At 44.6% G+C, this 12070-nt stretch overlaps 1 protein-coding gene across 1 annotated transcript in view; it reads left to right on the top strand.

The window, feature by feature from the left end:
* The window catches only part of ADCY5 (adenylate cyclase 5), a 296914-nt gene that overhangs the window by 210153 nt on the left and 74691 nt on the right, over positions 1-12070 (top strand). Inside the window, exons 4-7 of the mRNA XM_026647401.2 lie at positions 4139-4250; positions 4410-4537; positions 8399-8557; positions 9605-9746. Of these exons, the coding sequence (XP_026503186.1) occupies positions 4139-4250; positions 4410-4537; positions 8399-8557; positions 9605-9746 (541 nt within the window). The remainder of the gene's footprint in view (positions 1-4138; positions 4251-4409; positions 4538-8398; positions 8558-9604; positions 9747-12070) is intronic.

Below are 12070 nucleotides of genomic sequence, written 5' to 3'. Positions count from 1 at the left end.
TGATCGCGATCTGCGGCGGCAATTCGGCGGGAGGTCCTTCGCTCCGAGCCGGAGTAAGGGACCGTCCGCCGAATTGCCGCCGAATAGCTGGACGTGCCGCCCCGCTCCGGAGTGGCCGCCCCAAGCACCTGCTTGACAAGCTGGTGCCTGGAGCCGGCCCTGCCAATAGAGATGCCAGCTGCCATCCTCCTTGAACAAAACACCTTTATTTTCTAAGGGCAGCCTGAAATAAAACGACACTAAATAAATGGCGCCAGAGAAAGAAAGGGTCGGAAGTGGCCGAGTGGGGTGGAATTAAGGCACGAAGGCTCCTTTTTTCCCTCAGAATAACTTGGCATAATTACAGTAATTCCTCTTTCAATTCTATGTCCCACAAATCTGATCAGCCATTTGGGGGGAATTTCTGGTAGATTTCGTTCTAAAGAGAAGCTCTGACTCTGCCTGTGGGGTGATATTGTGTGGCCTGTGTTGTGTGGGAGGGGGAGGGCAGGCTAGATAATGACAATAACCCTAAATTGTGGCCTATAAGTCTATTCCACCCCAAAAAACGGTTCAAAGAATGTTGCAGTTTCAAAGTCAAGCACACAGAACTTTAATGCCAGAACGAAGGCTGCCCATTCAGCTTCAGTTCATCCCCCTTGTGTGTTTGCATTGTCATGCAGCCTTTACCTATGTGATCACTTGCTATTTTTTCACAGGACCCTGTTTCATTCAGTACACTGGTGGAGCTCTGGGGATGAATCAGGGGTCTAGAGCAGTGGTCCCCAAATTTTGGGGCATGCTCCCCTTCGGGGACGCAGAGGAATGTTATGGGGGGCATGCGGCGGGGCTGGGGCTAGCCCCCATGGTGGGGGGGTGGGAGTGCTGCGCTTCCAGCCCGGCTCCCAGACCAACTCCGCCCCCAGCTTTGCTCCTCCCCAACCCTGTTCAGCCCCAAGTCCTGCTCCGCCTCCGGGCCCAGCTCTGCCGTCACTCCCTCTCTGCCCCCAGACCAGCTCCATCCCCAGCAGTACCTCCGATCCGCTCCCAGACGGGCTCTGCCCTCATTCCCTCTCCACCTCCAAACTAACTCAGCTCTGAGCTGGAGCTACTCCCCCATCCCTAGTTCCACCCCCAGCTCTGCCTTCAGCCCAAGCTCCACTGCCGAGGAAGCCTTGGCTGTGCAATAATGGAGGGGGAAGGCGCAGACAGATCCCATTACTGGTAACGGGGCACAACTGAAAAAGGGTGAGCACCACTGGTTTAGAATGAAGGCGGTTGTTGGCTGTAGAAACCTGCTTCATTTGTTGCAGAAGTTGGAAGGTGTCCAGTGCTTGACTTTACCAACCAGAACATGCAGAAGAAAAATGCTGCTTTTAACCATCTTAATTTAAATGAAACAAGAACAAAAACAGTTTCTTTACCTTGTCAATTTTTTAAACTTTCCCTTTTCTTAGTCGTTTAAATTTAACACAGAACCGTAGTGGGGTCTCTGCTGCTGTCTGATTGCCTACTTCTGGTTCCAGATGAGGTGTGTGGTTGACCGGTCACTTCATAACTCTGGTGTTTGTATCTGTGAGTTTCTAGTGTTACACTGTACAACAGCTGTCCAAAGTTCAGCCAGAGGGCCAGATGTGGAATCCTAAAATAGGGCCCATAGCGGCTCTTTCCCTGTAACTTCAGGATGAGGATAAAGCTGACAGAAAGGCATCTTTAATTCATCAGAGTTCAAACCAAAAGCAATTTTTGCTCATCTAGCAAAGGTTATAAGTTAAGGCAATGTTGAGGCTGTTGGCATTTAGCTTCAATTGGAAAAGACATAAATTTGTGTGCAAATCAGCTATGAAGCCCTCTGAAAATTACTCCATTTTACCAATAAAAGATTACCAGGAGTAGCTTTTGTGGAGTGTCCATTAGCTACCTGACATGATGGCGAGGGGGACCATTAGTTATTATCCTGTGCATATTAGCATTAGCACTGACCCTTATTTCAGAATCATTAGAGTAATCTCTGTGTGTGAGAGACAGCCACTATACTGCCCAAGCGGTGACGTGATGTGAGGCATTATGCATAGTGTCTCCAGAAATACCTAGAAGAGAACAATGAGTAGTACTACTAGCTGTGCTTTAGGTGTAATGTCGTTTATGTAATATGCACAGGCCCACACAATGGGATCTGAGCAAGATGAAGGACTTCATTGTTTGCCCCATAGTGAAATTTTACCAGTTTTCCTCCCATCCCAGTCAAGGGAAACCACATATTATATTGAATCCAGGGCCGTTTAAATGCTTTTCTGTCTTGTACTGGTGCCTAACAGAGTATTCCTGTCTTGAAAAGTAAGTAACAGTATGAAAGTAGTTTTCATGTAGATCTTGAGCCCACAAAAAGATTAGGCTTTTTGCCAGCATAAGAATCAGACATTTTCCAATTTTTATAATGAGCCAGTTCTAATAATAATTGCTCATGGTCCAAAAATACAACACAAGATTAAAATGTACAAGGTCTTCCAGGGAGAGCCGTGGTTGCTTAGGAAGCTATACATGCATCTCAATAGATTTTTGGTTTATTTTAATTGTATTCCTTTGTTTTAACTTGTTTGCAAATGATATGAAAGCTTGATTTATTATATGTTTCCATTAGTATTTTTTTTTAAATCCCAAACCACATTTTGATTCAGGCGTGCTTGGCACCCTGTTTTCTCTCTTCCCTATCGTGTTTGAGCTTCAACATCTGCCCGACCAAAATTATTTCATGCAGAATGGTCAGATATTAGAGTTGAAATATGGAAGGGAAGGGAGAAAACAGGGTGAAAATGTGCCTGAATCAAAATGTGCTTCCGCATTTTCAAAATATTCATGAAAATTTTTTTGCCACTTTTGCACTACTTCATGCCCTAGGATGTTATGGGAAGATGTCCCTGAAAATGGGCCCGCTGCAGTTTGGCTAGAGCAGCAGCTCTTGGGGAGTAACAAATCAGAGATCTCCTGTAGCAAATAATGAGCCGGGTGTAATGTGGCATCTCACTCTGCTTTGTGGGGCACCTCAATGGCCTAAACAGCATGTCTAATATTTAGACCCAACTGCATCAAATCCTGGAGGGATAACTCATCTTTTTTCCAAGGTAGAATAATTTAGTTTCATGTCTGTTTGTGTGGTGCAGTTTAGGGGTCTTTCGGATGAAATCTTAACAGTCTTAGTCTTATTTGCTCTATATGGATGTTAAAGATCCTGACACACTTCTTGTAACAGAAGTGGTTTGCCCCAGTGTGTTTGGCAAGAATGTCCTCCCCTCCTTTCTTGTTTTGCGGCAGCGCTCTACGCTGCCAGGTTGCTTCCCTACATCCTCCGTGGTGACAGCGTATCGGGGTCCTGTATGTGAATAGTTGTGTATAGTGCTTTGGGGACCATTCAGAATGGAAGAGGCTGTGTAAAAGTGAAATATTATTTATATAAGTTTTTCAGAAATTAGACCAAAAAACTAGAGGTGAGAAAGGGAAGCTAATAAGGCTGGGCTATAAGAAAACTGCAGACTTCCCTCGCTGGTTCATAAAGAACAGAGAAGCGTTCCATGGCTCTGGAGTGGGTTAGAACAGGGAATCAGGACTCTCGGGTCCTGCTCTTCACTGTGCAACTTTAAGCATTTTACTCAACCTTGTTGTGCCTTGCGTTACCTGTCTATACAATTAGTATAACTCCTGCCTCACAAGGAGTGTTGTGGAACTTAGCATCTATTAAGCACTTTAAGGTCCCTTTAAGGCTACAATGTATGAGCAGAGTACTGTTATTATTATTGCAGTAGTAATGGCTCAGGGGTGTAGGCAAGAAAACCAGACCATTATAGCTGTGTGAGAGGTGGGACAAGGAAATTAGATTTACACATTACAGGAAAAACCTCAATTTCTTTTGGGGGGCAGGAAAGTAGACAAATGAGTGTGGCTTTTCTGAGTGGAGCCTTCAGAAATGGGACAAGGAGGGAAATTGCCAAGAGTGTGCTCTGTTGGGGAAAAGGGTTGATATCAGCCATGAATTAAGCCACTTGAATGACTCCCAGCCTGTGTGGTGTTCTTGGGACATTAACTAGCAGATTAGAACTTAAGCAACGAGGCAATAATTTAATGGCACTTGTGTCTGTATCTTTCTTCTTTTTTTTTTCCATAGCATCCTCTTTGCAGACATAGAGGGGTTCACCAGCCTGGCCTCCCAGTGTACAGCTCAGGAGCTGGTCATGACGCTGAATGAGCTCTTTGCCAGATTTGATAAGCTTGCAGCTGTAAGTTTTCTATTATAATTCTGATTTTGGTTCCTGTTACACGATTGACATACTGCACCGGTTCACTAGATTTCTAACATTCACTGCCCTAGAAGGCAAGTTATTGCAAGCATGAAATGAAGTTTCATACTTCTCCCTCTCTTTCTTTTGTCTTTGTAGGAAAATCACTGTTTACGTATAAAAATCTTGGGCGATTGCTACTACTGCGTGTCTGGATTACCAGAAGCAAGAGCTGACCATGCACACTGCTGTGTTGAAATGGGAATGGACATGATAGAGGCTATCTCGTAAGTACCGATTCCCCAGGGAGAGAAATGTATTTAATCTCTTAATGCATGAGGTAGCTAGCTCATTGAGCTAAAGGCCAGCAGAGAGTGGGTACATTTGGGACCAGCACAGGGACACAAATGGACCTGACAGTAGAAAGACGGAAGCCTGATTCCACTAGAACCAGATGGGGCATCTAAAATATTCCCCCTCCTCCCTACTGGGATAGGGTCATCCTAGGCATGGAAGGTGTCAGTCCCAAACAAGAATTTTTCAGCAAGGTAGAGGCATGTGAAAAGAGGGTTTCTAATGGAAATCTGTCTGTAACCTTTGTAGACCCCTGGTCATTCTGCAGTAGCTTGCCCCTTTGCTTCTTAAAGGGAAAAATGCTGCCTACTAACCTGATTTGGAAAAGGCCCAATGGGCTGCAGATGTAATGTGTAGGGGGAGGAAAGGCTAAGACAGGATGTTGATGAAGCTACATGAGGACAATATGATATAGGCCTGTGCACCAAAAGGGCTCCAACTGCACCAACTTAGAGGGCGGTTAGGATCAGGGGACTGAAGGATGCTGCTGGTGCCACAATCAGGGACGCCACTGCAACCCTGAGGGTCCGTAGCAGCTGCAGAGTGTGTGCTTGGGATGGGGAAAGAGGATCGTATCCTCCTCACAACTGCCACAGATCACCCCTTCATCCACCCTGTGCCAAGTCATCTTCCTGAAGATGGGCACAAGTCCAGAGGATTTGTTTATTGGTGGGTGGACAGCTTCTTTCAGACTAATTACTTGGCCGCAAACAGTTGGGTTTGGCTGTTTATTCACAGATAAGCAGCCTGGTGCTTCATTGCCTTGTCCCTTTTCAGTCGTTTACACTGCACTGAGCGAGTGTATAAATCCAACGGGTTACAACGGTAGCGTTCAACACCCGCTTTGCCGTCCCTGTGCACAGGCAAAAGTAACTCCACATGGGGCAAAGCCCAGCAATGATAAAGTCTGTTTTACAATGTTCAAGAGATCTTTGTAACTGTTAATAAATCTGAAACATTTTCTCTGTGTTCCTAAGGGTAGGTGGAGGTTGGGGGAGGAAGGGGGAGTGAGAACAGAAAATCACTTATTCCAGTGATTGTTAAATGCCTTTCATCCCATACAAAGTGGGAGGCAAGCTTTAAAGATAGAGGAGGAGTTATTTGTAAACCCTAGGGTACTAGCAGCCCAATGCATTTTTTTCAAGGCAAGGTGGGTTGCAGTTCAATAAAGAAGCCTAGACTCTTCGGGCTTCATAAGGTATGTCTACCCTGCAATTAAACACCTGCAGCTAGCCCGTGTCAGCTGACTCAGGCTCGTGGGGCTCAGACAGGGTTATAAAATTTTGCTGTGGACACCCACTACCGGGTCCCAGAATCCAGGCTCCATCCCCAGCCATCTACACTGCAGTTCTGTAGCCCCACATCCCAGCTGACGTGGGCCGGCTGCGGGTGTTTAACTGCAGAGGAGACATACCCTAAGTGTTACTCAGCTGAGTGGGGAGGGTGGTTTACAAAGCAATCTGTCAGGGGCTATAGATTCTTTCAAGCCACCCACGGTAGAAAGCGAGACCTTTGCTGTTAAATGTAATAGACCGAGTGTTTTCTTGGTAGTACAAGTTGTTGGAAATGATTCCTTTTAGCATTTAATAAGATGCTGCCTAACCTGCCATTTCTTTGTACTCCACATCAATTCCATGGGATTCTCTACTACAGCCATTGAAAGCAGGTTATTTGACAACTCCTTTTATACAGATCTCACAGGTGAAAAGTGCAAGGAAGCAGCATGTAAAAATAAGTGAAAGTACAGATATAATAGTCCAGGTGTGCATTGTGTATGAGACAAGGAATAGTTGTTGCATACCAGTCTCAGAAAGAGGTCTCTTAGGTGGGAACGCTGCTTTTCAAACCACATACTTGTGATCTAAAAAACGAGACAAAGGTGTGGGTGTTTGTTTATGTCCTTGAAAAATCCCAATAATAAGGATGTACTGTACCCAGCACAATAAATACGTACCTTGAGACTTGATCAAGATAAAGTGGAAATTCAATCCAATTTACTGAACTGAAGGAGATGAGAACTGCAGAGCCTTTACATTTCTGTTTTAGATCCTTTAATACTAGAGGAGCTGATCCTGGAAAGGACTGAACACATGTTGGCTCCCAATGAAATCAGTGGGATTTGTGAACACTCACCACATCACAGAATTGGACCTATATTGAGGAGTTCCAGCCCTGAGCAGATCAATTAACATAGGCATAATTGGTTACAAATAAGTGTTCTCGAAGCTAGATAGTGCAGTGCACAGAGGACATGTAAGTCCCGGGATGAGTAAGTGGAAAGATAGGCTTCTATTTATGTATATATCATTAAGAAAACCAGAGGAAAAAATAAACAGCCTGTGTTATCAGTTCATTTGGGAGCTATGAGACAAGGTTCAATGATAACACCCCGGTAAGGCAAAGTGTCAGGCGTTTGCCATTAGAAACATGTCAAGTGTTAGATTGTGAGGTCTTTGGGAGAGAGACCGTATCTACCTCTGTGTTTGTATGACACTTAGAACAATGAGGTCTCAATCCTGATCAGGCTTTGGAGTTGAAAATAGCACTTTTATAAAACCATTTGATTCCTTCTTAAAGAAAAGAAAAGAATAAGGAACAAATGAAACTGAATTTGGGGCAATTTATTTTATTGACTGGTGTATGCAACCACTGCTCGTTTGTTACCAAACCTGAGGCTGTGGAGCCCCATATCAGGTGATGAGGGCAGAATGCACTAGATCCTTGGAGAATTAATATCTCCCTTTCCATGCAGGTTCCTCCCCCAGATTAGATTGTCTTTGCAGGAACAGAACAGGGCTATGGTCAGGACTGACTGCAGTTAGTAGGATTTGCCTTGTGCACAACAAGAACCTGCGTTTACTGAAAGTACAGGATCTGGCCCATAGAATCAACTGCTCAGATTGTTGTGTGCCCTGCCCCCCTCTCAACCCCATAGACAACCAAGGAACTGTCAGGTGAGTTTCTCTGTGAAACATGGGCATTCTGGTAATGATGTGATCATCAGCAACTATAAGCCACATTTGGCCTTAATGAGGCCATCAGACCCTTCGTAGGCCCCCCCCCCACCTGAATTCCCAAATGAAATTTCCATGTGAAGAGCTCTTCAAGTAAATTTTTGCCCTAAAAAGGAAAAACACCACCAAGTATGACAGTAGTCGTTTTGGGAGCAAACAGAGTATCCAAGAGCTCATTAAAATCAGAGTCTGAGTGTTTATAGCTGCCCACTTGGAGTGAGAGCAGAAGATGTGGTTCTGTGGTTTGTGATGGCTGCAGCTTAAAGCTCAGTTCAAGTTTTCCAACTGCAGTGAGTATTTCACACACTGATCAGGTTTCATCCATGGAACACTTGATGCATGGTGCCATACAGACAAATTACGAGCTCAAAATCATTTCCTTTTTCTCTTTGCAACATGCTATTACTTTTAATGAGGTTCAGAATGCTGGGAGGTTATGTCCAGTTTTGGAATGGAAATCAAAGACCAAGACTTAGTGCTTTCACCCTCCCAAAGAATTTTTTCATGAGCTCTGAACTTGCAACCAAGTTGAGAGAACAAAGGACTTATTCCAAGGACACCCCTGTCTAATTAGTACTTTGCTTGGCTAGCCAGATTATCAAAGTGCAGTACAGCCTGTCTGTTTTCTGTAGCTAAAGTACTATGAATGAGCAGCCCTTTGTGTGTGTTTGAATAATTTCTAGGGAATTGTGGATTTTGCACTCTTGGAGTCAAGTTATGTCACTGGATACAGGCACATAATTCCCAGAGACATCCTTCTCTTTCTGCATCTCTTTTCAGATTGGTCCGGGAGGTGACAGGAGTCAACGTGAACATGAGGGTTGGGATCCACAGTGGGAGAGTTCACTGTGGAGTCTTGGGCCTCAGGAAGTGGCAGTTTGATGTGTGGTCAAATGATGTCACGCTAGCCAATCACATGGAAGCCGGAGGTAAAGCAGGGTAAGTTGTTGCTTCACCAAAGCTGTTGTGAGTCAATCCACATGACAGTTTTGCTTTTGACCTGCAGGAGGGTCTTGGTTAGTTCGTTTGTCTGTCATAGCATGAGTGTGGTGCAGAATTTTGAATTTGGGCACTCACTGGCTGGTTTATTTCCTCTCAACCCTACACTTCTGTTCACAATAGGTCTGCAGTCACCCATGGTGGATATGCCTTATATGCAAAGAATGGAATTCATCCTCTTTGTAATTCCAGTGAAATTGATGAAGTGACAGTCGGGATTAATGTCTCTGTGTGATCCCTATCACAATGGGTCTTGGTTAGAGAGAGGTGTAACCATATGCTAATAAATGTTTGCTGAAGATATCACCTGGTCATCAGAAGGAAATGTTGTTCCTGCTTTGGCACACCCTTCCATAACAGATCCAAATAAACGTACATTTCACTACCTTAAGGACCAGTGGAAGACCAACTCCCTGACATAGCTTCCCCATGAGATTATTATTCTGTAGGTATTTCTATATTTCCTCTCCCCTAGGAGGGAAGAGTAGAAAACATAGATCATCTACTTGATTGTATACCTCTGTAAGGCACCTGGGTACTACGGTGATTAATATGGTATAGTAAACTAGATGCAGCAGAGTATACATGGCATATGACTTTGTAGACTCATGTCTCGGTCATGTGTGTGTAATGTGTTTTGGTTGTTGAGCAAGCATGTCTACTGTGTGTTAGAGCAAGCAAATCAAAGGAATGTATGAATGAATGAATGGCTGCCTTACATCCACCGGGATGCTTATTATTGGATGCAAAACTTGGATAATGTGTTTTAACCTAATTCTATGGAAAAATATCAATGGGCCTGATTTTACTCCCTTTGAAAGGCAAGACAAAACTCCCGGGGGATATCAGCGGCAGCAGGATTGGACCCTGAAATGAGCTATTTGTTCTAGTGCACAGAATCTGTCACCGGCAGGAATTGGCTTACTAGATACGTGATTATTAGAGCTGCCTAATGAACTCCACAATTTGCCTTTTGTCTCATTCCAGGCGAATCCACATTACCAAAGCCACCTTGAATTATCTGAATGGAGACTACGAGGTGGAGCTGGGTTTTGGAGGAGAACGCAATGCTTACCTCAAGGAGCACAGTATAGAGACCTTCCTGATTGTACGCTGCAGTCAAAAACGGGTAAGAGCAAACAGACTAATGTCTGTTTTAGGTGTTTTTGGCTGGTTGCCACTCCTAACACCTCAAAGCAGCCTGAAAGCCAGGCTTTCCTGGCCAGTAGGGGATTCCCTCTATGCCAAGAAATCCTCTAGTGCCAGAGGCCCAGTGTAACAACTTCTAGGATACCTTCCCTCCTGGCCCCCAGCACAGGTGTGTGTCTGGGGGGAGGCAGGGTATGGCCACCTTTGCACCTCTTCTCACCCCGTTCCTGCCCCAAGCACAATTCGTCTGTACAAAAGAATCTGGCCTTAATCCTTTTTTTTAACCACTTGGGAGATTATTTTGTAACTGAGTTTTATGCTGGTGGAAGCTGGCAAATTATTAGCCTTAGAAAAGCGAAGTTCTCCATCATACCCCAGGCCAGGTACAGCTTCGGCTGCAGCTGGGGAAGCTTTCCCCGCCTGCCCACTAGCGTGCCTCAGACATTAGCTAGAGGGGCCCCTTGAGTTAGTGACAGTGCTTCACTCCATGGTACATGCTTCCTCAGTATATCTGCTGTTTCTGCCAGCCAGGTTATCAGTCAGGGCGTGCTGGGATGGTGGATGCCTGTCCTTGTGGAACGGGACTGAGAGTACCAATTCATTTCCCATAGATCACTTGAACAAGCAGCACAAGGTAACAGCTTTCAGTCACTATTGACTTGAGCTGGACTCAAGTCAATGCAGTAGGCTACAGTCACTGGTTCCACTCATTCCACTGGTTCTGCTGTGTGTCTCTTCTAACAAAAAGTGGGCTGTGTTGCAACTAGTCTGTGTGTCCAGATTATAACTGATTTTAAGGCCAGAAAGGACTACCTTGATCATCTAATTTCACCTGCTGCATAACACAGACCATGATATTTCACCCAGTATTTCGTTCGTCAAGCTCCAAGCACCAGTGGACACTATGTATGCTGTCCGAAGTTCTTACCAGCTTGTAGCGATGGGTCTGGAGCAAAACTCCGTTTTTGAATTACCCTGAATCTGAGACTAATCAAAACTCTACTGTAGATTTGAAACCCCCTGAGCATCTGAAAAATTATTAACTGGATCCGAATGTTTATTTTGCAGCTGTCTCCAGGTCCATAACGGGACAAAGCAAAACACTATTTCAGAACATCCCCAAACTTTGGAACATCTATTCTAACTCACAGAGGAAAGATTGTCTTGTGTTAAAGCACAGGACTATTAGTCAGGACATCTGGGTTCTGTTCCCAGCTCTTCCTTAGTCTTGCTGTCTTACCTCGAAGAAATCACTTGACCTATTTTCCCCTTCTGTAAAATAGGAATGTTGATAAACATGGGCGTTATGAGGTTAAATGCATTGCTGGTGACAAGCATGGTGCATGCATAACATGGTGAATGACCACTATGTCTATACAAAATTAGCTTGAGATCATCACTTGCTCATCATCATTCTGTCAGGAAGGGAAGCAAGCCTCAAATCTTCTAAATGCAAAAAAGGGAAGAAAATCCATTATCATCCTCTAAGGAGAGATGCTAATGTTTTGGTATCTATCTACCCAAGAGATAAACCTCATTAATGATTGTCAATCTTCAGAAGATGATTAGAGTTTTCAGGGCAAGATCGTTATGTCCCACACATCATGGCCTGTCAGTGGGCAGCTCAAGCCACTTGAGATATTTACACTTTACCCTCTTCACTGCTCCAAAACACACTTTTGGTGAGGGCCCATGTCCAGGGGAGGGAGGGTGTATTGATTTGTTACATCGGGAGAACACACTAAGTATCTGTTATGTTCCTGTGAAGATCTGTAGATCTTTGTTGGGACAAGTGGAATGTTAGTACTTCAAAATATGTTACAACATTCTGCTGCCTCACGGTGGCTGCAGCGGAGACTGCAATAGAATTTTCAAAAGGCGTAATCCAAAGCACTCTCCACGTTTTGCCTCGTTTTTCGGCAAGACTGTCTTGTGGTGGAGTGGGACTCAAAAGTTCTGGGTTCAGTTAGCAGTTCTCAGTTACAGACTTCCTGTGTGACTCTCTGCCTCAGTCCCCCGTGGGTTTGGTACTTCATTTCTTCCACCCTTTTCCTGCCTTGTCTATTGGACTGTAAGCTCTTGTACTACATGTTGGTACAGAACATCGCACAATGGGGCCCTGGTCTTAGTTGGGACCTCTCGGCTCTAATGTAATGCCGCTGCTAATAGTACTCTGCACCTCAGGGTCCCAAAGCACTTAATATTAAGACTTGCAATATCCATGTGGCTTAGGAAGTTACTATACTTAAACTGGGCACAAAGACGTGACTTATCCAAAGGTCACAAAGACTAGTGTCAGAGTCC

This window comes from Terrapene carolina, unplaced genomic scaffold, assembly GCF_002925995.2.
Source record: "Terrapene carolina triunguis isolate 2854851 unplaced genomic scaffold, T_m_triunguis-2.0 Scaffold62, whole genome shotgun sequence".
NCBI lineage: Eukaryota > Metazoa > Chordata > Testudines > Emydidae > Terrapene > Terrapene triunguis.
This window is presented reverse-complemented; position numbering and strand designations above follow the sequence as displayed.